We start from the raw sequence: 26,433 nt of genomic DNA, 5'->3' as shown, positions 1-26,433 counted from the left end.
AGAAACTGTGTGTGTGTGTGTGTTTGTGTGTGTGTGTGTGTGTTTGTGTGTGTATGATCGTGTGTGATTGTGTTACGTAGTGCTAGGATTCAAATAGGGAGGAAAATCTGAAACGCCAAAGAGGCCTTTTGTGCATGGTGTATAAACTGCTGTGTGATCTGAATGTGTATGAGTAGCGAACGGTACATACACGCTGTGTAAAACTTAGACGATGGTATGGAAGTGGCCTGAACTTCTGTGAGACTGGGGTCGCAGGCTAAGTGAGACACAGCCTCCTCTTGCCCTCCATCATCTTCCTTCACATCCTCCTCTTCAGGTTCCTCAGCATTTACTGCTAATCTCTTTGACATCCGACCCGACCTCTGACCCTGTGAGGAATATATTGGCTTAGGTTAAAAAATAAAAAGGTAGTTCATACTATAACAAATATTTACATTAAATCAGACAGAAATTAGAAAAGACTAAATAAGAAAACTATTTACTATACACCTTTAAAGTCTATCTCAATTTCTCTGTGTCCATGATATAAAGAATTTACCGTTGGGTTGGGTTTGGCAGTGGCAGCTTTTCTCTGAGGCCGTCCTCTGAGCTGGGGCACTTTAGGAACACAAAGAGTCTTCATAGTTAAGGCGGCGTGCTGCAGGATGCAGTCATTGCCACAGTAAACAGAGTCTTGTAGGGCTTGTTTGGAGCATTTGGGTCCCATGCACAGAGGAAGAGAGCTGCCTGTCTCCATCTCAGCATCGGGCTCAAGCTTTGCCATCATCACAGGAGCCGCGTCCTCCTTTTCCTTTTCCTTCTCCTGCTGCTGCTGCTCCTCAACCGCAGACAAAGTCTCCTGAAACCAGAGACTTGTGTGAGTAAGCAATGTAATAACTCCCTTGGTTGTGTAGGTGTGAACACTGCATAAGGATAACGAGCAGGGATGTAACGATACCAAAAACTCACGGTACGATAATATCGCGATGACAAGTCCACGGTACGGTATTTATCGCGATATTGAATAATAAAGAAAAAAAGAAAAATCGAAAAATGTTTCTTTATTAAATAATAAATCTGATTTGTTCAGCATTTTAGTCGGATAGCAGTATTTTAAAGTGTCAAAAACAAAGTGACAGTAACAGACTGGAACAAGAAAACCAGTGTTTTTGTACCTATAGTACTACCAAACAAAGTAGGCATTTTCTTTGTGCCACTGCATCTCACAAATAAACAAGGACATTTAATAATCAGACCCTGCAATAAAATAAATCAAGTTTCACTTTAGTTTTTCACGTAACTCAACTCAAACTCACTAGTCACTCACTCAGCATCATCAGACAGGTTTTTAGGAATATGAGAATGTCCACATTTCCAGGTATTTATAAGCTGGGATGTTTGGGCATTTACAATATCCCCTGCTCTGGAAAAAACTCTCTCGCTTGGTACTGATGTTGCTGGGACAGCAGTGGTCGCGTTAACCGAATAGGTTATTTATCAATGACGGAAAAATCTGAAAGCAGTCTGTCATTTTGACAGATTAGAACAAACTGGGAACAGCACCAACCGCAGGCTCTGGTGTTATGCCGTGGTATGCATGCCCTCCAAAAGGAAATGATATAGTTTCCAAACCGTACTTTGCCGTACAGATCAACACATGTCTGGGAGGTTTTGCTTTACGCTGTGTGCGCTCCCGCGAGGTGCATGCACACACAGCATAACACCGCCCCCCCCCCGTTGACAGTTCACGAGCGTGCTCTCTTGTGAACAGTTCAGACCTGACGGGTAATAAGGGATTATGACGGACATTTTACGATCCTGTCTGTCAAAATGACGGACAGCGAAAAAGTCTAACGCCACCTCAGTGGGACGGAGAGATATGCTTTGGCCATGGGTGACAGCAGTGGGTAAAACTGTTTATTGTCTCTCCACCACTTCAAAAACAATACCGTTGTTGCCAAGAAGGTGAGGCTCATTGACAGAGATATAAATATACTGTTGGTACTTGTCAATGTCTCTAGGTATGTACATGTAGCACTGTAAATACGATGTCCTTTTGTGTTCTGTTGTTTTATGTTCATGTTGTAAACCACTTGCTGCCATGTTGGACAGGTCTCTCTTGAAAAAGAGATCGATGATCTCAATGGGACCACCTGGTTAAATAAAGGTTTAAAACAAAAAAAAGTGTTAGAAAAAAAATATATATATATAAAAAAATCGCGGTAGATTTTGTCAGTCTCACGACGGTATTGGGACGTTTATTTACCGCGATATTCGGTATATCGTTACATCCCTAATAACGAGCCATCTGGAGATCAGTCACAATCAAAATGAAACTCTAACCTTGAGTTCTTTCTGCTCCTCCTGTTCTTCACTGGGTGGACTTAGCATCAAGCATTCAGGAAAGCTAAGCTCAGGCTCTGGTTGGAGTTGGATCTGCTTCCTTGTAGTACAAGGGGGGCACACGTACTCTTGCCCTTCCTTCTCCATCTTACGACCCTGTGTTGCACTGATACCAACACAGTCGCCATGAAACCAATCCTGGCAAATGTCACAGCAGATCATGAACCTAGAAGAAAACAGCAGAGATCAGGAAGTGAAACCGACAGATGGTTGAGGTATGCAAACCCCCAATGCCCCAGAGAGGTTGTTACCATAATATACCTTTTATCTTGCTTCTGCCGACAGATGCAGTACAGAGCATTGGAATCTGAGCCGTCTGCATCTAATATTCGTGAAAACTCTTCTACGTCAGTATATTCTTTCTTCTCCTCCATCTCCTCCTCTTCTGGTGCATCAGCGTACTGGCCAGAAGTCATATCAGTAATGTGGTCTAAATCAGTGTCTATGATTATGCAGTCTGAGCTAGATTGCTGAGTGGGACTCAGAGTGATGTCAGAGTTAGCAGAGGATATCACTATTTCAGCAGGGTCTTGTGGATCATTTTCTTTGTCTTCGTCTTGAAATTGCTGCAGCATCTGATCAGCGGGGTTAACTACCACCAGCTCATTGTCGTTGTCCTCTTCATCAATAATCCTTGATTGAACTGCCTTGCTTCTCCCTCTGCCCCGTCCTCTACCTCTTCCCTTACCTCTTCCTCTGCCTCTCCCCCTTCCTCTGGCCTTTCCTCTTCCACCTCTCCCCCCTCTACCTCTTGTGTCTCCCTGTCTGCCTTTTGAAGCTATCTGCTCCTTCATCTGCATCAGAGACATATAATCACTGTCCTCTTCCTGACTAGATATCAGAACAACGTCATCATTTTCTCCTCCTGCCACATTGTCAGGTGCAACAGGCTGCGAGATTTCCATCTCATCAGTAGATTCATTATCATCAGGCACCTCCGTTTCTTCTATGAGTTGGGGTGGCGAGGCTTCAAGGGAGTCAGTGACTTCCAAAATGTCAGGGATTGCCAGTGTGTCTGACATGTCCAGTGACAAACCCTCACCTCCACCAAGCAGTGAGAAAGCAGTGTGGAAGGCAGACCCGCAATCTTGCCATGAGCTGGGGTCAAGGCTCCCTCCTGCTGAGGCTTCGGAGACGGGCTTGCTCTCCTCTGATACCGGTGACGATGGGGCAGACCACTCGAGATCATCTATTACACTCCTGGTTCCACGGGAAACTCTCTGGGTTTCTGGAGAGGGCTGGGGTGTTGGGTTGGATCTACGACCTCTGACTCTGCGTACGGATTGAGGACTGGTTGTTAGGTCTCCAACTTCATCCAAGAACTCCCTTTTGGCGATTGTTGTCCGTCTGAAGCCCCAGGACTTTTTAACCTGAGACATGGTCGGCCTAACACTCGAACCAGCCTCTTCTGGCTGTTCTTCTAAAGAAAGACAGAGACAAAAGGGGTTAACAGAGCTCAAAACGTTTTCATGTGTACCTTTAGCACCAGTCAGCCCATCTAAGAAACTCATCAAGTTTCATGCATATAGCACTTTAAAAAGCAAGCTTCAACCCAAAGTGCTTAACAAAAACAGATATATAAATGGAAAAAAGTATGTATTTTACCATAATGATAATCATTGATGATGTCGTTATCTTCCATTGGATCCATATTGACATGTGTTGGTAGCTACGAAAAACATAGGATGTAATTTGTTAGTACATATTCAACATTTTGCAAGTAAGACGATGAATAAATGCAGAACACATATGTACTTTTGCAAGCAATGAGGAAATGGCTGCCAAAGCCTAATTTTCACCAAATCATCCACATTAGTTTATGAGTAAATAGTAGGCTTTTCCTTTTGACCTTTTTTATTTTATAATATTATCAACAACTGCTACATGAAAATGCAAAATGGCCATCCATTCCACATGGAAAGTTACTAGAAAAGCTTGTACATCTACTTCATACAACATGCATTTAATCAACGTTTCATTCGGGCCAGTGAACTAAAACAAATATGGTCAAATACAACAGCCATACATCAAAAAGGTTATAATGCTCTGTTTTTGCAATATGGTCTTAAATATGCTGTAGACCGCGTGTTACTAGTAAATGTAAATCCTCAATTGAGCGATTACTAAATGCCTTATCCAGCTGCGTTATTTACAAATAATGTTTGTATGTATTGAAAACTATTTCACGGTTGGCAGGTGTGTTAGGAGGACATTAGGATTGTACCCATAATATGTCTGGTGCAAATGCAGTGCTGGTGTGCATTTTTGCAAAGACTCGTGAACAGGAGTGATAATTATGTGTGCAGTCCACAGGGTCCAAATACTCTGAATGTACTGTAAGAAACGAAACAACCACCCTCACTAGTCACTACTAGATCTCAGGCAGCTGTGGAAGTGTATAAATGAAACGTCCTTCTTGTGCAACGATGCAAAGACTCCAGAGTTACTCCAGAGTTCCTGACATTGTTCTCTTGCACCTCATTTAGCTAGCTAGAAGCTAGGTCCTACACTGTGAGCTATGACACGCTACGGAGTTAAGTGTCTCCAACGCTGCCCACACAAGAGTCACATGTTGTACGAAAGTAAATGAACACCGTCACTAAAACTGAATTCGTACCTTGCATATGAACGTTTTGTTTCCAGTTATTATTGGATTCGCTCAGCTTTACAGCTAGCTAGCACAGCCTTCCATTTTCTTTGCCTTGTTGTTTCGTAATCTCGCGAGAACTACTCACAGGCGTAAAGCCTCGTGGTTTCCTGTCCAGTTTGTCTCAAAAACTTAAATCCCACCAGTTAGATTATTTACATTACATTACATTGCATTTAGCTGACGCTTTTATCCAAAGCGATTTACAATAAGTGCGTTCGACCAAGAAGACACAAACTTGAAGAAAACAGAATCATATAAGTACATCAGGTTTCATAGAGCCAAAACATTTCAACTGCTACTCAATTTATATTAGATATATTAACATTAATTAACACATGTGAAACTCACCTTGAGTTTTTTTTAAATAAACAAAAATAGTGAAATATTGGGACAGAAACGTTCGACTTGTTTTACTTGTTACTTTCTATTCATTTACCCCCCCAACATGTTTTGTATTACTTTATTTAAATTATTGTTTATCCAATCATTTGCTTGTATAGATAGGCCTATATAGAAAGTATATGTTTGAATAAAATACCACTGATTATTCATATAATTGAATTATTAACAGTTTTTTTAAGACTCAAAAGTCAATCAGCGAATGTTTCAATTGATTGAATGTTTGGAATATAAATGTCCATATAAAGAGTTTTAAATTATCAAGGGGCACATGTTAGGTTGATCAGAGCACTTTTATTTTTTCTTCACAAGTCCATTTATTTTATGTACAATATGTAAACACGAACACAAGCCCAAAACAGACATGCTCACAGGAAATAATATCCAGCCAAATGCAGTTTCTATCTTTCCACCTTCTTATAGACAGTCTGATCAGCTTTAGATAATCAGTTATAAACAGAGGCTTCGCTCAGAGCTGACATTCATATTATGAAGTAATTTATTTTCAAATAACTTTTTTTTTTAGACACATAGAAATGTGATTTCCTTAAACATACTATAAAAACATATAACACTATAAATATTGTCCAGGTACTTTCTTACAAAACTTTGTACAGTTTACACGTCTTAGTTTTTTTTTTAATAAATCACAGATATTTTTATGTAGGTTTTCTATACAATGTGGAACAACAATACAAAATTGGTATGAGCCAAAAATGCCCCAGCTGACGTGAAGAGGACATAGTTGCAAATATAATGTTTACCATTGCATTAATCAAAAAATCTTAACTGACATGAAGCGGACATGGTTTAAAACAAAGGTGGAACTTGCATAACTCAAAATACCTGTGATGGCACAATGATTAATGAATATCTATCAATAGCTGTGTTTGTCTCATTATATGAAGACCATTCAAAGAAATACAACAGCTGTGAAATACTAAGAGCAGCATTGAGAAGTGTAAATATTCTGCTGGTTGATACAATCTTGTTCAGAGTTGAAACAAAGTGGTAACAGAGCTATAACATAACTACAGTATGAAAACGTATAACCTCACATTTTAGTTCTCAAGACAGACTACTTTCACATGGTGAATCCACCTGATCACCGACTTATGGAAACTGTGAATGAGAGATGAACCAAACATAAAAAAAAGTCCACCAAGCAGATGTACACATGGGAATTGAAAAATCAAAGTGATTTGTCACAGAGGCCTTCCAGCACCAAGTTTGACGCTACATGTCTGACGTAAAAAGCCCCACAGCGTTAATGCAAGGTGTGCGAGAGTATCTGTAGTGTAGCAGTTAGGTCACAGTAACGCCAGCACTGTCTTTGCTCTTGTCAATAAGTGTGGGAGAGTTGCTTTTGTCCGATATGGATCCTGCTCCTGGGGTCAGGGTCTGTGTGGCAGGAGGAGATTGGCCTGTGGATTTCACTGGAGGGATGGAGTTTGACTCTGCTTCTGGTTCCTGCTGAGAAGCTGAGGCTGGAAGAAAAAATAAAATATAAAAATGAGAACATTGACAATGTACTGTATATGTGTTTGTGATGTCTGCAGAATTTGCCTCTTACCCCACAGCTTGCGTCAGTGGCAAGACTGTCTATAAAAAAATAATCATGAGGTAAGCTATCTGTATTTGTTATTGCAAGCCGACACTGTACTCTTTTCAGTAGGTTTGAAAGGTCTTTTAACTAATGAGTGCTCAGGATGAGCTCAGGATGATAGGAATTGGTGAATACGTGACAATTTGTGAATAGTTTTTAGAAAGAATGACAGAGATAAAATAGAAGTTCCAATGAGGGCCATTGAAGTACGATTCTAAAAATATATATGTTGATTATTATTACCAGTACTTTTTAAAAGGTTAGACAAAACTTGAATGTGCATTATATTTCTGATTTTATTGTGTTTACTGATATTAAATCTCTTACTTTAACACCGTCCGTATTGTGTTTGTGGCTGAAACTTCCATTTTGGATCATCCATGCTTGCCTACCTGACTGCGTGCAGGACTTCATGTGTTCAGGCCAGTGTGCTTGCTGGCAGGGGTAATCGCAGTAACTGGTGTTCCAGCAGCAGTAGAAGATGGCCTCCTTCCTGCAGTTAGCGCACCACTGTTTCTTTTTGGTCTCGTCCACCGCTTGCTGCTTTTCCAACTCTGTCTGCTTTTTTACCTCCGCCACCAAACGTTCTCTTTCCTGCTCGAGACTCTGCCTCATCTCTGCCATTGTCAGTTCTACATTTAAGAAAGACACAAAAAACAGTATTCATAAAATATTTATGAAAAGACTGATTCAGTAGTAAATCCACTCTCAGAGGTGTGACGACATATTGCTAGAATCTTACCAAGATTGTGTTTCATCTCAGACAACTCTTGTTGATGCAGCCACTGCAGCTTCTCAATCTCTATTCTTAACCGCCGGATCTGTGGCAAAAATAAACAGAGATTAAAATTTGCCAAGTATTTGCATGACAAGCATTGGTGTATATGCCGTGAATTTACCTCAGCAATGGTGTTTCCTGATGTGCTTTTGGAAAGATCGTTGTAGATTTCAGTCATTGTCCCTTTTATCGAATCCATCATCTGCAAGATTTAGGAACATTTTGATATTAGTACACAGTTAAAGTGAAGTTATATTATTAATATGAAGTAAAATTGTCAAAATTACTTTGTTTGTGTATTTGGTTATGTCAGCAGCCACATCGGCTGAGCCTGTAGGGATCTGCACGTCTCCTGAACTGAAAGAAGAGGAGTTCCCTGTGACCTGGGCAGCTGTCGACGAGGAAGTACTCTGAGGTACGTCCTTTTGCCCTGTAGGGAGTAGAGGATAAAAAATGGAAATCAATCATCTTTGTATCCTCTTATATCTCATTATTTTTGGTGTAATGTTCAGGTGAATGATTATGCTGGTGTATATACCCTTGGCTGCCTGTCGGGTCTGATAGCGGGTACTTGAGGAGTTCTGCAGCTGCTGTGGGCTTTGTGTTTGCCCCGGACTCTGAGCCGGGGACTGCACGGCTGCCGGCTCCTCATGCTGCTGCTGCCTCTGAACCTTCTGCATGTGCCACTTCTGAGAGGACGTCTGGAACTTGGTTGGATTCCAAACCACCGCCTTCTGCACGGCCTGAGCGGCCTCTTTAGGCAGTAGAGGGCGCTGTTTCTTTACAGCTGCAGGTACTGGCGATGTTGTGGAGGCCGAGGTGGCAGGAGAGGGTGCACTGGTGGATCCACTGGAGGCTGTGGCAGCACTGGGCTGACCAGAAGCTGCAGTGGAAACAAGGTTGAGGGCTGCTGTGATGGCCGGTTGTAAAGAGTCTTTTAGGTTAGAGGCGGCCTCCCGTGATGGAGCAGATGCTGCAGCTGATGAAGACAGTTTACCTGAGCAAAAATAACATAATATTTCGCCATAAGTGTGAGGCATTATGGATTTCTACTGTGGTCAATTTAAACCCAACAGGGTTAATTGAGGAACTAGACTTGGAGCCACTTTTGAAGACAAATAATTAAATTAACAGGATTTTTTTGGTAATGAGTAAAGTAGATAAGAGTTCCCGTGTACATTTTCAATGTCCATGTGTAAAGATTGTTGGATAAAGCCTTTGTGGCTCCAACATGAGCTGCACTGAGAGATAACAGAATACTTTTAGTATTTAAAACGTATGTTTCATGAATTTCGGAAAGGTTAACCGTTTGCCAGATTTGTGCAAATTTCGTAATGTGACAATTTATATTTCTGATAAAGGTTGTTTGTTTGAGAATAAAGACGTTTTATAAATAGTATTTTTAAGAAAAGGGGGACCATAATATGTTATATATTGTAATTTGCCAAACACACATCACTAATCCACGGAATGTATACATAAGAAAACAGGAACAACCGGCTCAGACACTAGCCTGAGGAAAAGATAGCTATCTGTAAGGCCTCACCTTCCAGCTTGGCGACATTGGGCTCTTTGAGAGTTTTGGCTCCTGGCTCTCTCCTCGCCCTCTTTGAGTCGCGGCCTCCATGTTCGTCTCCCAGGTCGATCACCAGCTCTCTTTCAGAGTCAGAGTCCTGCTCAGCTGATGATGTGGCAGCAGCTCCTCTGCCCTCCTCTGGGGCTTTGGGTTTGTCAGCGAGAGGCTGAAGCGTTCTGGGCTTCTCCTGGAGGTCCCTCACTAGGCCGTTGTTACCGTGCTTGTCTTTGAGCATGGGTTCAGGAGTGGCTTTATCCGCTGTCCTTGTAACTCCCTCCTTGCTCTCTCCATCGGCGCTTGCTTTGGGCCTTTTTCTCTCTGCTTTGTCCTTGTCCTTGTCGTCCTGGGCGGAGATCTTTGGCTTGTGTTCCTCGTCGCTGAGATACTCGCTGTCACTTGAGTCAGATTTCTCAGAGTCCTCTGAGTCGCTGTGATCCACACCTTTGTATACGTCTTCAGAGACCTCATCTATACCTGTATGGAGAAGCGTATATTCTTAATTACTTTAAAAGTATAGCAAACAACGGTTTACTTTGTCTGTCAGACTGTGTAATAAAGAATATAAGATCCTTTTCTTTGGTAGTAGCCTGACACCAGTACTAAATCTGTAGCAGTCACAGTATCTCTGAAAGATTCTTGTTTTATGTTTTTTGGGTAAATCCTCCCAAATGTATCCCATGAAATATTGCATATATCATATTAAAACTATAAATAAAACATTCTTCTTGCTAATAGACTACACAAAAACTGAAATATTGTTCTTGTTGAGTAAAAGAATAAAGTTCTGTGCTTAAAATATCCCAAAGGTAATTGTGTATGTACCGAGCTGTGCCTTGCAACTCTCAATGGTCTTGTCCAGGCTCCTGATGGACCTCTTTGGGGTGGGGAGGGAAGCTGAGCCCCCCTGTTGTTGTTGCTGCTGCTGCTGTTGCTGCTGTTGTTGTTGTTGCACGGTCTCACTCAGCTCCTTCAGATCCATCTCAGCCTTCACCCGGTCTGAGGAGACAGAGGTAAATGTTCAGTTTAAGCACAACATGAGCGCAATAATGATGCGTTTAATATTGGTCTTCATGAGAACATGATTAGTTACTGTTGGTACTGACCCAGGTTTAGATTGAGGATACCGCCTGTACCTGCAGTCCTCTCCTGCTTGGGCACTAGTCCAGGGTTAAAGGGCTTCGGGCTGCCTGCAGGACCCATCTTCCCTGACATAGGAGATGCTGTAATTACAAATGTTAAATTGTTTAAAAAATGCCATCATTCCACTTATGACAAAGAGTTGCTTATTGAACATTTGAATTTGTTCTTCATGGCTTGTCAGGTTAATAATCACAGCAGTTATGGAGCAACATCATCATCCATTCTAAGATGTGTTTCTAGCCACCTGATGAATGCATTTATTTTGGAGATTTGTAGTATCTTGCTACCAACACGCTGTTTTTAAATATCTTTGATAAATTGCTCATATAAAAAAATAGATTATAGTCCCTTTAACATGTATTTACCAGTACAGTCCATTGACTCCTCTCCAGTGCTGTAGTGGAAGCCGGGATTCCTGCTGTGCTTTTCCATTTCCTGCTCCCCATCCGACCCAGTGTGAACCGAGGAGTTGGTGCTCATGGGAGACCGAGGCATGTCTGTCATTGAGACCCTCCGGCTCATGCCACTGGGTGTGGAACTCTTGCCCAGGACCATTTTAGGAGACGCAGTTATATCGAAGTTGAAGCGGAGTTTGTCTTGTTTCTCTGTCTTCACTGTCCCAGCACTGGGGTTGGAGGGGTCCAGCAGCATCTGTAGCTGGTTGTTGGGCGTGTAGGGAGTCCGGAAGGGTGCATAGTTGAAGACCCCAAATTTCTTGCTAATGTTTTCCACATAGACTTCCATCTCTTGCATGGCACTGTTGAAAATGCTCTTTGTCTTCTTTACAGAGAAAGGGATCTCTTTGGACATGAGGTAGCAGTTGTTGATGGGTACCCAGGCCCTACATACAAGCACAATACAAAATTAGAATAACCGGGATGTTTATCTGGGCTTTAGACGTTTCCCAAATTCATATACATAGAGCACATTTCCCCAACAATGCTGAAACGCTTCTCTTACCTGTCATGTTGCCCGAAGAAACGTGCGTCTACCTGCCCGTCCTTTTCTCTAAGTGCTTTTGCTGGCCAGAAGGGAAAGCCCTTTAGCTTAGCCCAGACCAGAGGGTGGGGTGGACTCTATTGGGGACAAAGCAGGATAAGTCAGTGCCTGACATCTCTAAATTCAGAACTTAACTGTATTAATATACTGCTGAAGATGTAAGGACCTACACATGGCTCACAAAACCAGTTGTCTCTTTTTTGGCATGAAGACAGGTAGCACTCTGGACACACCTCAATCTCATTCATCTAAAAAAATATGTATACAATGGAAAACAGATATGCAATTAATGATTAAAGTACAAATATTTATGGAATATTTGCAACTATTAAATTAGTGAAGCTCCTTACCTCATGTTCACAAATCTTGATGATGACTTTAGCAGTTGCTGTTAATTTGTGATTGCCTGGAATCAAATCACCATCTTAATTTAATGGTTTAAATTTGTTGAATAGGGTGATTCTTGGTATATGTAATTAGCTTACCTCCGTTATAGATTATGCAGTTGTGTAAAATCCATTTCATGTCAGCAAGAAAGGCTTCAGTGCAGCCATACATTTTCTTTTTGATATTCTATTAAAAAGAGAAAAAAAACAAAATTAAAGACACTTTAAAGAAAATAAGTATTCATTAAAAAATCGGAGCAGCAGACCTTGCTCCTAAGAATGGTTCTATGTTTGTTTTAAATTCAATTCAATTCAAAGTTACCTTTTCTAAAGTTGACAGGTCCATGGCGTGGAAAATGTACTCTGCATAATCCGGGTGCTGTTCCAGAGACACAGGCTTCAGAAAAGGTTCAGTCTGCTCACCGTGGACAAAAAAAGAGACACATGCATTAGCCAATGTTAGATGTCTGATGTTCTGAATGCATGTCCTGGACTTTTGTGTTTGAATATAAATGTCACTTAAAGTCAAGTCATTTATATTTTTATCTAACAATATCACAGATTTGCCTCAGGGGCTTTATAAAAAACACATTCTTAGACAAAGGAAGATTATAAGAGGCTTACTAATATGGGCTCAGAACAGTCTCATAATACACACATGCACACAGAAGGATTCACACTTGTATTTCCGGATCCACACTTGTGTTTTTCAATGCATACACAAATGTATTCCGTTTCATATGCATGTAAATAAAATCCAAATACAGAAAAAAGTTTTACATATGTATTTTTGATCCTCATATTTGTTTTCCGTTTAAAACCTCTGCACCTGCAAACACAAACAGCTTTCTGTGCACGGATCGCTGTGCATTCGTGTGTGGGTTTTTTGAGACTCCCCTGACGGTCAGCCGATTCGTACTTGTAATTTTTTCTATCTATAGCCAATCAGATGTCTCCTCAATTCTAAGCCAATCACATGAGCGCGCCCCCACGAGGGTAGATTTCTTGCGTTCATGACGTAGCGCTTCATGTACGCATTTTGCGCAGTCCGGAGCTGACAGCTCCATGGAGCTGACAGCTCCATGGAGCCTGCCTGCAGGCGCTAATGTCAGGACACCCTCCACTCTCAGTACAGCGCCACTTTCCGAACAGGAAATGCACGCAAATACAAGCCTTTATATTATTAAGGTACAGCGCCACTTTCCAAACCATTGATGAATGCTTGTGTACACAAAAACGGCAGGCAAAACCGTTTTAAATGTGTGTTTCCTGTATGGCGAATACAGCTGCTTTATTTATGTCTGTATGAAGTTGTTGTGAGTGTGGAGGGAGCAGCTACAGGTTAGCTTAGCCTAATCGATCAGTGCACTACGAAGCCAGTGCTAGACAGTGACCTGTTAACGGGGGGGAGCCCCGCCGGTCATTATCGGCCGATATTCACTCTTAATAGTTTGATCGGTGCTCTCTATAAAGGCCGACCAGGAGAGCTGGATCTGATCGATATGGACATAAACGCGAGTGAAGTATAACCGGACGCGAAGAGAGAGATCAGATCAGCTGCTGAGTCTGATGGAGACACTGCTGCTCTGCATGATCACCTGATGCTCCGCCCTCTGTTTAGCGAGCTGACCTGCCTGCGCAAAATGCTTATATGAAGTAATCTTACCCTCGTGGGGGCGCGCTCATGTGATTGGCTTAGAATGAAGGAGACATCTGATTGGCTATAGATAGAACACATTTAAAGTACGAATCGGCTGACCGTCAGGGGAGTCTCAAAAAAACCACACACGAATGCAAAGCGATCCGTGCACAGAAAGCGGTTTGTGTTTGCAGGTGCAGGGGATTTAAACGGGAAACTAATAAGTGAGGATCAAAAATACATATATAAAACTTTTTTCTGTGTTTGGATTTTATTTACATGTATATGAAACCGAATACATTTGTGTGTGCATTGAAAAACACAAGTATGGATCCGGAAATACAAGTTTGAATCCTTCTGTGTGCATGTGTGTATTATGAGACTGTTCTGAGCCCATATATTAAAGCAGCATGCAATGGATCTTTACAGGTCTTACCCCAGGCTGTTTAATCTTTTGAAGTGCGAATTTGAGCAAATAGGAGAGTTGTTCTATTGTGAGCAATGTCATTGCCTTGCTCTGGGTTTCGATGCATTCAGCAACCGTTATTTTCTGCAACAAAATAAACTTTTTTTAATAATGATACAAAGAACACATCATGAAATCATCAAACACCAATTACAAGAACAAGATACCAATAAACAGTCTGATTTAGATGTTTTATTTTGATTTAGCTTGTATATTTTGATTTTTAGATTGTTCCAATTAAAAGAAGAGCATAGTAAATTTGCCTGAATATTAAGAAGCTGATCAAAATGTTCAATATCTAAAATCGTTAAAACTTGCAGTGTGAGCAATAAGCTTGCTGGGTGTCACACCATGTGTCATGTAGGGCTAAGGTTTTTTGAATCAGCCAAAACAAAGGCAGTTATTTCACCAATTTGTTCTTGTGCCCCTGAAGCTGCTCATGGTACATAGTCTGACACCCGTTTTGTCTACTAAGCAAGCAAGATTGTGCCTTGCCACAATCGTTTTTGTACAGCCACACACATACACATCTTCTGCGAGATACCTCACACTCTGGACAGAACCAGTCGCCCTCGGGCTCAGCTGGTAGTTTGAGGCACTTGGCGTGGTACACCCTGGGGCAGAGCTCACAGCAGAGCACCTGGCCCTCGCGGTGGCACAGCCAGCAGTAGAAGTCATTCCTGCCGTCCTGCGGTACAACATCAACAGGGTCTGTGGTGAGTGCTGGCTGCTTCATATAGTAAAAGGGACCATGTCTTAGCTCTGACTGAAATGCAGGTAAGAAAAACAAGGGGGCAGGTTTCAAAAACACGCAGGAACACAAAAAAGGTGCAGTGCAACAAAAACAAGACAGCAATATGGATGGGTAAGCAGGGAAAGCAGCATATAGGGCATAACAGTTCATAAACCCAACAAAATAATTAAATAATTAATTAAGTAAATAGTTAAATTATCTGAACATTTCACCGAGTGAATCAAGACTAACCAAACAGGTTTAAGGGCGTGAGCTTGAGTAGGAGATAGGGCTGAACGATTAATAGATTTTAAATCGAAATCGCGATTTGAAATGATGCGATTATCAAATCGCAAAGCCTGCGATTTTTTTTAAACTTTTTTTTTTCTTCTTGTGTCAATCATCCACACCAATCAGAAGTGCTATGCTCCACATGTACCAGCCATTGTTAATCAATCAGAAGTGGCCCATGATAGAAGGTGATAGACAGATTGATCCAATCAGCTGCCAAGTATTTTTGAAAGTGCCTGCCCTTTCCAAATGGCTTCCAATGGAGCTTTCCTAGATGGTTTGGTGAAACAAAGCATCTGAGTCAGATTAGTGATGCTCCATCACATGGTCTACATCTATTACAGGCTGAATCTTAAACTGAAGCTTGACTTTAAAGCAACCCAACGGAAGTTTCATGTAAGTTTAGTTCTTTCACTCGTAGCTCGGGCTGTGTGGGTGCTAGAGACGGGAGTACGTTGATACGACCTTTCTAGCCGGAGTTATGGCCGCATTTTACAATAAACTTCCGTTGGGTCGCTTAAAAATAAATATCGCAATTCGAATCGCAATATTTGTCAGAAAAATCGCAATTCGATTTTTTTCCCAAAATTGTGCAGCCCTAGTATGAGAGCTGTTGTATTTCAGTTATTATAGTCAACAAAGTTAGCATTGTGGTTATAAAAAACCAAACTTGTACTTTGCTGATTCACAGTCAAAATTATCTTTAGCTTAAAAGGTGGGGTAGGTAATTTTGGAGAAACCAGCTCGAGTGCACTAGAATTTGAAAATACACAGCCGGAACAAATCTGCCACTTCCTTACAGAGCCCCTCCTCCAACACACACAAACACGCACATGACCAATGAGGGCACGAGATAAGTGTGTGCACAGGTGGAAGGCTGACAGGCAGGTAGGCCATCCAGTTATTTTAGCCGGGCCGGCTAAAATGATTGGTCGTGCTTTTTACAGCGCCACGGCTTCCACAGATGACATTTTTTTATGGATTTTTTGTCAAAGCACTTCAGATATTCATTTTATCGGGATGTTAAGAGCATTCCATGGAATATAACAAAATGTGTATCTCGAGCCGGTTTCTCAAACTTACCTACCCCACCTTTAAGTCTCTAGTCTATTAAATATTACTTGAGCAATTTAAAATATTTGTTGACACATTTCACCTATAACAAATAATGTATCTAATGCCATTTGAAAAAAGCCATATTACATTTACTTTAAAATAAGGAGTAATTGTTCGGCCCTAGAATTGTCTGTCAGTTTAAAGTAAGTTAAACAGAGGACTGAAGGGCAAAAGGGACTCACTCGGCACCGCAATAATTGGCAAGCAGTTAAGATAATATTTATCATCAAAATACATTCACTTAAATTCCGCATAACCACAGAGTATAAATGACCAGAGGTCATTTATAAAAAAAAATGCAAAATGTCTGATAATAAACTGTGAGCTGACCATGCATTCATGGCAGTGCTCTAAACCTACACAACACATCTATTACAGCAAGACATCTCCAACGTTACAGCAGGTTACATCCATGCATGTTATGTCCATACAAATCTATCTTTAAACTGAGTGTACTACAGATAAAACTCAATACTGACGTGCTCTGACACTACGATATGTATTTCTCTTTTAAAAACTTGGATCACAGGTTCCTCAAACAATGCAATATAAGTACATAAAATAGTATTTGTACTTAAACAATGTTGTTTTTATGGTTGTTTTTCTTATTTTTCTACCATCTGTAACTAAACGTATGTATGTACGACAAGTCAAATTCATCGTATGTGTAAATGTATTTGGCAAAAAAAATACTGTAGTTAGTACATGTAAATATTAGATACAATACTTATGAGTAAATATTCTGTCAGCTCATTGGTGTTTAAAGCTTTGGAACTTTGCTGGAAAACAAAGCCCTCCAAACTCATGTTTTAGTTCACCACATTTCCACTGCATGGCTCTACTAAAGACTTTTTATAAAACTCTTTTTTGGGTGTTCCATTAGCAAAAGTTGTGGATAGTAAAATAAATACTCAAGCTACTTAAAAATCAATATTAGTCTTATATGACCCCGATATTCAAAGGCAGCAGCCTGCAAAACTACATTTTTTTGTTAGGTTGAAAAATAAAGGCTTTATCACATTGCATTGGAAATTATGTCAAGACAATTTCACATGGTGCCTCTATGACAATCAGCTGACAATCCCGTCAGTGCTGAAGGGGTTTTATCCATATTGGAAAGAAAAAAAGAGAAACACCTGGTACCAAAAGAGAGTTGAATTGAACTTAACAGTGCATTTGATATGGGGCATTTGTTTTGGATTATTTGTGGTGCTATCTCCTTTGCTAACTGAAGGAAAGGCCTCCAGTTGAGCGAGTAAACCGTCGTCCATAGCCTTGGAGAACACGCCAGATCTCGAAATGAGCTCACTGGAGCACTTACCTGGTCTTTGCTGCCACTGTGAATGGCCCCAGGCTTCTTCTTTTTCTTGAGAGGGCTGGGAGAGGTGTCCGAGGGAGAGTGTCCATTGGAGGAATGTGTGGGACTGGACACCTTTCTCTTCTGTGGTGCCACGAGCCGTTCTGCTGACCCTGGTGGATCAGGGACTGGAAGAGGAAAGACATCAAATCATCACACAATGGGAAAAAGACTCGTTCTGTTCACTGCACAATACAGAAACGTAAGAAGATTAAAACACAGGTGCCATGACAGTTATTAAGCTACTCTTAGAAAAAGTCAAGATGGGGGAAAACATAATTAACAGAAATATATCCTTCCCAGCATTCCCCAATCTTAGAGTTTAGCAAGGAAATACACATTTTATTTCAGCTGAGATATTAAATGGTCAGATGCTTAGCGTTTACAACAACATGGTAAATAAATATCTACTGCTAACAGAAGTCTCACTGATCTCATTATTACTAAGGATGCCTCTTGTACATATTATATTACCACATTATAGGAACAAATAGTTCAAGGGCTCCCACTGAACTAACAAAACCCTGCGTTGATACCTGACTAATTCTAAACAGGCAGGCAGCCAGGCATGATGCATTATCTTTGCAATCCTAGGAGACCGAAGATGCATTACACAGCTCTCATAACTTACAGTTAATAACCTCTACATTATTGAGGAACTAAAATGCCTAAGATGTTTGACTCTTAATGAGAGGTGCTCGGCATTTGGAGACTTACCTTTGGATCGTACGGATGCATCCATCCCCTCTACCACATCAGACTCTGTCTTTATCTCCTCCTCAGCCAGACTGCTGAGCAGCACACAAGAGCACACAGAAACAGAGAAAGAGAGGCAAACACAAAGTCAGAAAGGGTGTTCAGAAGCCACAGCAGCATAACAGTAAACAAGTGGAAAACCACCTAAGGCACCCAGGTCCCAAAGGATCTGTCAATAGGGACTACTCCAGGTTACCATTGTTATTCATTTTAAATTTCACTTAATTTAAGCACATCTCTGACATTGTGCTTCCAAGTTCAAATTATTTCTACATCAGTGAAGAACGAGTCCAAATAAGCTTTTACACTGCAAGAAATTGTAACAATTGCCATGGCAACGCTCCTCCGTGAATTAATATTCACAACAACACATACGACCCTACGTCCTTCAACAGCAATAGATTGTAGCCAAATTAGTTCCTGATCTTTGCGGTACTATCTTGATAACAAATGATCAAAAGAAAATTAGTAAGGAAAGTCAGAGAGTAGGTCCTTACTAATGGATGGACAGTGTCTCATGATAATAACAGTATATGTTTCTGCTACCCCTCGAGCCCCTTCAGTAACAACAGGGTGGCCCAGGAGAATTTTGGCCCATTCTTGGCAACAGATAGCAAGAGATTCGCTTCACAAGCTTCAAGAGAAGTATATCTAAAAAAGGTTGGCCTAAAGCTTCACCGCATATATATTTAAAAGCAGCTTTCTTAGACAAATGCATCACTGCAATCAGTGAATTCTTAAATTTGGACCCATGCATTTTCCATTAAGAAAATATTCACACACATACTTGTAGTTACATACATGTACACTAAGCATTTTGTATGGTTTCTTTTAAAATCAGCTTTTTATCCTGCTGTGTTTACAAAGCTTGTGTAATCAGGGTATTATTATCATAGATAAATTAAATCTCAAGTTATGAATCAATCAAAAAGAGAAGAATATAATTGCCCACATGCACATAAAGTACAGGAAAACCTGATTTCCGAGGTCTAATGTCCTGCTCTCATCTCTTTTCCTCCAAGGATAGAGTCAAAGGGGGTGTAAATAAAAGGGTTCTGGTGATAAATACAAGTCTCTGAGTATTTGGCTCCTCCTTTGTCAGAGAAACAGAGGGCCCTGTTCCAAGGATGTCGCCTTTATTCTCAAGCTCCAAGAAGAAAACCCTCCCAAAGACCCCTGACAGGTCACACACTTGACCAGTTCATAGCTTGCTTGCAGCTCTGGTTTCCAGATAGGATGACGGGTTTACAGGCTACGACTCAAAGGTCAACCACAATTGTGGGATAAGCCTCTTTTTTCTTCTTCTGAAAGTAAAGGAATGCTGTTCAAGTCCCCTCCTCCATTCTTAAAGAGACATTCCTCACAAAGTTGATCAAATGTCAGTTCTCTGAGAGGCATAAGGAGGTTACTACACATATCCTAAAAGGTTTAACGACTCAGGGAGAGATTAGATCGGATCACATCAGCTATCACATCAATACCCATTTAAACACTAAGTCATCCTTAATGTTTGCTTCACAACTCAGGTTTAAAAATGATTAAAACATCCTCTTTCTGCTAGTCAAAATTCCAGATAATGTGACTAAGTAAACAATTCACAATCATCAAGGCTATTCTAAAAGCATTCATTGTTCTCTCAGTATGCTTATCACAGAGAGCTTATCAAAGTGAAACTCAAGAAAATAAATGCATCATAACCTGCTTCGCCTGAAAAGAGCCAAGTTTCTTTTGAAATATGGCATATGGGTATCTTGTTTCTTCCTGTCAACAGCCACGCGCGCACACACACACACACACACACACACACCCCCACACACACACACTGAGAAACCCCAACCCCTCCGGGGCCTTCCTGTTCCGGACAGAGTGAACAAACGAGGCCCACATGAAAATAAGACAACGTTAGCCAAGCCGCTCTGCTACGTGTACCTCAGCCCTGAAAAGAGAGACACTCGCCTTCAGCGGGGAGAGCTGCTGCACAAAGTGCCACAGCCCTATCATGTATACACACTTAATAACAAGCTATGCTGCTACTACTACCAGGAAGACAGGATGACCCACAGTGAAAAAGTATGCTGATCCAAAAGACATTTTCAGATTAGGAGCTATGATCCATCACACAAGGCAAAGAAATCCTCAGCAGATTCTGGGATGTATTCCAGGGAGACGCGGGGTTCAAGAAAACACACAGTATTCCCCTCTTCAAGCAGTACCTGATGGACAAAAAGGAAATAACACTGACTCAATGCCTTTTAGATTCCACTCCTGTGAGAGACGAGCAGGGTTCTCTCGTCACAGAAAATGGAGGCCACAGCTTGCTCCCCTCCCCCCTCTCCCCCATCCCCCACTCCGAGACTCAGGCACTGGCACATCCATGCAGGAGGACCAGAGAGATCTGTGGAGATTACAGTCCAACATTTCAAAAAACACGGCTGTGTCAAGACCAACCTTCACTGACGACCACACAGATAAGGAGGAACACAGAGAGGGAGACACAGGAAAATCCAGCAAAATGAGAGGCACTCATCTCCCTTTTTTTCCCCTTCGATCATGGCTTGCCTCCTTGCCTGAATACTGCTGTCATAGAATAATTAGATTTCATTCTGAAGAAAGAGGGACCATCACTGTGAAGCCACACTGCGATGCTGGCAGAGCTTTTCTCTATACTTAAAGAATGTGCAGTACTTACACATCAACAGACACATATCTGAACAAATGGCCTCTCTTTATGGCGGTCCAGGAAAGCTGCTCGATGCAAACATCATTACTGCACTCTTTGCTCTGGAACTGCCACTGAAAACACTTGGGATTAATACGAGTGACTACAAAACATCCAACTCCCTGTGCTACCCTAGAAAACCCAAGAGAGGTTATTAGGATCTTCAAATGACAAGAGACATTCAGCTTTCACAAGACCAACAACCGCATGTAGAAAAATGAAGAAATGCATAGTTTAGCTTTCTCTCCTGAAATCAACATAAACATAATTAAAGCAAAAGGAATAAGATCCTTTTTAAAATGTAATACAATTATTTTAACCACATAAACCTGTTTTAGCATGACACCTTCACAATGTTAAACAATACTAGGCACACAACATCGTGTATTAAAGAAAAAAATTGACCTGGATTTATATTAGGCTGTACAGGGTGAATCAAAGATGGCTGTGGAATTTTCCAGAAGGCCCTTGCTCTCCCTGCTGCTCTCCCTCTGATTGTCAATCTTTAACCTCGACTGCAGCTGCAATTGGCTGGAGGGCCAACAGGGTGGAACATTATTGGTCGGCTGCGCTGTGCCACACGGATCACAGTGTGCAGGCTCCCCTCTTCCTCTTAAAAAGCATTTTTGCTGCAATGCAGAGATTTCCCCCTGCATAAGACGTTTTGTATTCCTTGCATTTTAGTTTGCCCTTCGCGGTTATGAGAGAATAAAACAGAGGGGATTTGAAAGAATGACATTTCTTTGGAGATTGTATTTGTGGTTGTCATGCACGACTCTGCAATTCAACCTCTTCCGTCCTGTTTAGCTGCTTCGTTGACTCAGAAGGAGGCCCACCCAATCTGTCCAAACAACACGACGTTACACATTGCTGACATTTCCAACTATCGGTGTAGCTTTTATACAAACAGGCTTAATCAAGCACTATGGAGTAACAGTAAGAAGCAAATGCAATATATGGGAGGGACTCATTTCTATTTAATAGTGGAAGTTAACTTCTGGGTTTACAGAGAGAAGGGAGCAGAGATTGTCTTGTTACTATTTTCTGTGTCGTGTAGATGAAACAAATCTTGTGTCATGCCACAAGAGAAAGAAAACGTCCTTTGTTTCCCCCCACGCAGTAGAGATTGCTAAATTGGTGATACATTATGTAACACAATGTACAGTCTGTGCTCTGAAAAATCAGGGGCAACAAGCAGTGACAGGTTTACTCATGCACCTTGTCTTTGTGTATATTTCATTAAAATATCTATAAAGACAAGCGTCTTTCTTTATATCTGTTATATCACATTACTTGTGTATGTGAAGCAGAAAGAACACAGAGTACCAAGAGGGGAAAATATTGCAACACATACACAAACAGACACATACACACACGTCAGTAAAAACCTGTTTAGTCTGGTGTTGTTTCCCTGTCCCTGCTGTCTGGTCTGTGAAGAGAGCACTAGAGGAGAGCCAAACACAAAATGGCCCCTGTCCTTCTGAGTATCAGAGAGTGGAGGAAGTAGTTTCACAATAGTGTTGTAGAGAGGACGAAGCCCAGGGCTGTAAACGCAGGGCCTGTAGCTTTAAAGAAGAAGAACCCTGAGTCCTAACATATTATTTCTTATAGATTCAACTGAAAGATCTCCCTTGGTCAAAAGGTTTGTTTCGTGCCGGCTCATAAGGAGAGTGGAAACTACATGCCCAGTACAGTTTCCTTTCATGTGTACCAAGTCATTCAGTTTCTTTTTTTCTTTTGTAATATCAAGACTAAAAACCAGTATTCAGATATGCTCTTCACTCTGTGTCTTCCTAACAGGCACATCTGTTGCCCCCCACGTCTTTTCCCCGGCCTGGCATGACACACAAAAAAACAGCACAGAGCCAATCCACTTACAAAGGGTACATAATACCCCCCCTTCTCACCCTCCACTGCCCATCCCCCATTCTTTCTCTGCCAGGCTACAACACAGACTGCCACAACAGAGAGGGAAATGTGGGTGCCATTTTTAAATCTAACTCTCTTTTGCATTATAAAAAAGGAAAAGGATTTGCCATGGTCCACTCTGCCTCCTGTATGGCAGCCTGGTTGTCTGGGGCACCCATGTGACCCTGAGACACAGAGAGAGAGCAAGGGTGAGAGTCGTTACCCAACCCCCCACCCTCACCACAGTGGAGCGCAGAGGCCTGCTGAGGCCTCCAATCCACCCCAGCTCCTCCTCCTGCTGCTGCAGCACACTAAACTGATTTTTAAGGTGTGCACATTCATCATGAGAAAGCAACAGTCACCACAACGACAAGAAGGAAGCCATGTTATTATCAGAGTTAAGATGAAAAAAGACAGAGCTTACCTCTGTGGATGCATGGCTGCCTGACACACTGTTATGTCAACACTTATAAAACATGGAGGACACTCTCAGCCCTCAGCCGGGGAAGGCTCCGTTCTTCAGGCAAGGCGATCAGGCCCCGGTGTTGTTAGCCAGATCCTGACTGGTCGCCTTCCTCACAGGCAGGATACAAGGCCGCTTCTGATTGGCCGAAATGTTTCCTGAGTAATTATCTTTGTTCAGTGCAGGCAGGGGCAGCACTGTGAGTGTCAGAGACAGGGGAAGAAAAAATAAGCATAGAACTAGGCCACAAAACCACAAAATAACATGATTAATATAAGTATTTTTGACATACAAACCCTGTGTGACACTGTTTTGAAGTTTCCAAGTGTAGACCCTGGTTGTAGTTGTCTTATTTGAAGGCTTTAGAAGTATGAATGGCAGCATGTAGACTGTGAAGAGCAGGACACCATGGCTTCTCTGCACAAGCCTCCATTTTTTTTTATGTGGAGAGGCCTTTGTTTAAACTCCTCCCTCCCTCTTGGCTGTTACAAGAGAAAAATAAAGGCTGTTGCTCCTTACCTATTTTGACATGCAGCCTGAAAAAAAACAATAAGAAAATAAGGCAGCTCAAATTAGAATGTGTACAGTGAAAACATGTTTATGATGATTTGTATAGGACAGTGAAAAATAGTTATGTAAATAATATGTTTTAATGTCACACGTTACTGGTGTTACTGGAATAACTTAACGGCCTTTGTAATAACCATAGACTGGTAATAACCCGATGAGTTAACAGTAAACATGAATTAATGTAAAACATTTTTAAATATGTATCCCTTCCTCTATGAGAAGGAATGCTCACATTTCAATTATACACCATGGGGGCTTTGTATAAAGTGTGCTTAGTGTATTCCTCTTTAACGTCTGTGCTATAACAGTGATCATTAATAATTAAACACAGCTGAATAATGCACCTGTTTTTTTGTGTCCTTTGATATTCAGCAGCAGTGATAAAATACACAATTAGTCAAATAGGATGTAAATAAATCCTACATAATAACCCTGTCATACATGTTTCCCTGAAGCAATTGTTGACTCAATACTAGAATGACTATAGGTGTGTAAAGTATACTGTTATATTGGACTGCATTATACTGAAATGGGTTTTTCCTACACGCAGTTAAAAATGACGTCCGACTATAAGAATAGGAATAATCGCTTCCTAACTTGACTTTAATTTTGTTGACCTATTCATAATTTACCAGCTATTACAATGTAGTATTATCTTCTACTGTCTTATCATCTCTCCGCAGATCTGAAATGTGGTTTACAAATAGCCTAGGTTTATAAAATGCAATCGAGTACGACGAACCAGTTTGTGACCGAAAGTGAAAAAGTTGTGCGCCCAACGTGGGGCTCGAACCCACGACCCTGAGATTAAGAGTCTCATGCTCTACCGACTGAGCTAGCCGGGCAGTGAGAGTGATTAGTAACACTACGCAACTTGTATTCAAACTGATCCTATAATTGATACTATTGCAAATTATATGATATTAACATGGCAATTACGTTATGTGAAGCTGTATCAAATTTCAGACTACTGGTTTAAAAGTAGAGGGTTAGCTTATGTGTAGCTATTTCGGTCCTGTCTCATACTGACCTCTAGCGGCAGAGAACCAAACGTGTTCAAAATGTGTCACCTGAATGCGTATTTGACATAACATTAGGCTGCAAATCATTAACGAATAAAAAAAGCTATGGGGTTATATTTACAATGACATTAAACTGCCCAGGTAAAGCCACAAAAGACATACGTCAGCAGTTACTTAAACCACAAAAAGACTGACTTTCACTGGCGTGCATTATTAAAAGAAAGACCATCCTGTTTCAAAGAAAACTTCGACTCACGGTTAATTAGCTAAGGTGACGACAGCTAAAACGCTAGCTAGCATTAGCCGTTCGCAGTAATGATCGTGTATGATCAACGCCATGTTAACATTACTTACCTGACTGTTGGTTATCTCCGTCATTTCTCCATTAATTTCCGTTCATTCAGATGAAACCCGTATAAGTAACTAACAATCATATGACTAAAGTACATGTTAATTCGTTAAAAACGGGAGGTCTCCAAACACACACAATGGAAACTTCCGGCCTTTTTCTTTTTTCCTCCAAAATAAAATCTTGAGCTTTAAATTTGAGACCACGGTTCGATCCCCAGATCTCCTGCATCCAGAAAAATTGAAAACCTATTATCCGCAATATACATTTAACATTTCAAAGGTGCTTGCTATGAACATTAGACACTTTAATATTTTGCCTATAATATACTATAGGATTAAATCGTAATAATAATAAAAATAACTTGCAGCCAAAAGTGCTTTACAGAGTAAGATAAGAATAAAAACAATAGCATATTTGTAGAAATAAAGAGTAAAAAACTTAATTAAAAACAAGTTATGAAAGCAAAACAGAAAAACAATGAGAGATGAACAGTGATCCCACTACAATAACCCATATTAAAAGCCTAATTAAATATATCCCTATCCTGCTGTAAAAAGAAATGCACTAAACTAAATGCTTTGGAGTTCTAGCAAACAGTTTAAAACTAGGAGTGATGTATTACTCTAAGCTTGGATTTAATTCCATCTTTAGCAAGGTTAATAAAACATCAGAATTTCATTTTTTTAATATTTCCGACCTTTTGATATAGAAAGTTGCTGAATGAAGGTATTTAGTGGTTTAGACTGCTATAATTCCTGTTATACTTAGTTAAAAAGTCAATAAGAAAACTAAAACTTGTTCAGAAAAGACACTGCACGTCTGTAGCATGTCTTTTTAAAGTTGCCTTGCTCTTACCTACATCGGAGATCTTGATTAGTTTCTCCTCTGTTTTTTTTAAAATGTTTTTTTAAATTATTGTTATGTTATGCCCCTAACTTTGGCACTGCATCTGAATATTAGAATTGAGAGCTCTCTCTGTATTTTTTAAAGGAAATTAAATACCTCTCGTTTTAATCTGGCTTTCAATTACCTGGTTTACAGATTATATAGTTATGTATACAAGGGTACAATTATTGAGTTAAAGCTTCTGGTTATTCGTAGCAAAATGAAAATAGAATAAAAAAG

At 40.8% G+C, this 26,433-nt stretch overlaps 2 protein-coding genes and 1 non-coding gene across 19 annotated transcripts in view; all 3 read right to left on the bottom strand.

The window, feature by feature from the left end:
• si:ch73-181d5.4 overlaps positions 1–5,127 on the bottom strand; it is a 32,080-nt gene extending 26,953 nt beyond the window's left edge. The window contains exons 1-6 of the mRNA XM_034210937.1: positions 5,000–5,127; positions 3,988–4,051; positions 2,644–3,802; positions 2,323–2,548; positions 539–838; positions 191–368 (exon numbers count right to left, since the gene is read on the bottom strand). Of these exons, the coding sequence (XP_034066828.1) occupies positions 191–368; positions 539–838; positions 2,323–2,548; positions 2,644–3,802; positions 3,988–4,033 (1,909 nt within the window). The 5' untranslated portion in view covers positions 4,034–4,051; positions 5,000–5,127. The remainder of the gene's footprint in view (positions 1–190; positions 369–538; positions 839–2,322; positions 2,549–2,643; positions 3,803–3,987; positions 4,052–4,999) is intronic.
• A 578-nt stretch (positions 5,128–5,705) lies between these two features.
• LOC117543002 (protein kinase C-binding protein 1-like) lies at positions 5,706–25,524 on the bottom strand. Of its 17 annotated transcripts, none has more exons than XM_034210946.1 (23): positions 25,311–25,524; positions 23,657–23,900; positions 23,326–23,561; positions 18,236–18,309; positions 17,483–17,646; positions 14,566–14,787; positions 13,992–14,105; positions 12,239–12,331; positions 12,016–12,103; positions 11,881–11,954; positions 11,701–11,778; positions 11,492–11,607; positions 10,897–11,372; positions 10,495–10,611; positions 10,214–10,387; positions 9,362–9,865; positions 8,354–8,812; positions 8,103–8,245; positions 7,937–8,017; positions 7,780–7,858; positions 7,365–7,669; positions 7,005–7,033; positions 5,706–6,918 (listed from the first exon to the last, which is right to left on the bottom strand). In XM_034210946.1, exons 3-23 carry the CDS (start codon positions 23,337–23,339, stop codon positions 6,774–6,776), a joined length of 3,549 nt encoding a protein of 1,182 aa, XP_034066837.1. In that variant the 5' UTR covers positions 23,340–23,561; positions 23,657–23,900; positions 25,311–25,524; the 3' UTR covers positions 5,706–6,773. The 17 variants fall into 17 exon arrangements, with proteins under 17 accessions (XP_034066837.1, XP_034066852.1, XP_034066850.1 ...); XM_034210961.1 differs by having other exon boundaries at positions 7,430–7,669; XM_034210959.1 differs by having other exon boundaries at positions 8,354–8,698.
• trnak-cuu lies at positions 24,707–24,779 on the bottom strand. Its single transcript has one exon. It is a non-coding gene; the product is annotated as a tRNA-Lys (tRNA).
• Positions 25,525–26,433: the final 909 nt, after the last annotated feature.

Source organism: Gymnodraco acuticeps, unplaced genomic scaffold, assembly GCF_902827175.1.
Source record: "Gymnodraco acuticeps unplaced genomic scaffold, fGymAcu1.1, whole genome shotgun sequence".
In the NCBI taxonomy this organism is placed as follows: Eukaryota; Metazoa; Chordata; class Actinopteri; order Perciformes; family Bathydraconidae; genus Gymnodraco; species Gymnodraco acuticeps.
The sequence above is the reverse complement of the archived record's forward strand: the minus strand, read 5'-3'. Positions and strand labels throughout refer to the sequence as shown.

Excerpts from the sequence above, each read along its gene's own strand:
- LOC117543002 (XM_034210946.1), bottom strand. Across the intron at positions 10,388-10,494 it reads TATCCTCAATCTAAACCTGG|ACCGGGTGAAGGCTGAGATG; the intron begins GTCAGTACCAAC and ends CTGTCTCCTCAG. Across the intron at positions 7,859-7,936 it reads CAGGAAACACCATTGCTGAG|ATCCGGCGGTTAAGAATAGA; the intron begins GTAAATTCACGG and ends TTTTTGCCACAG.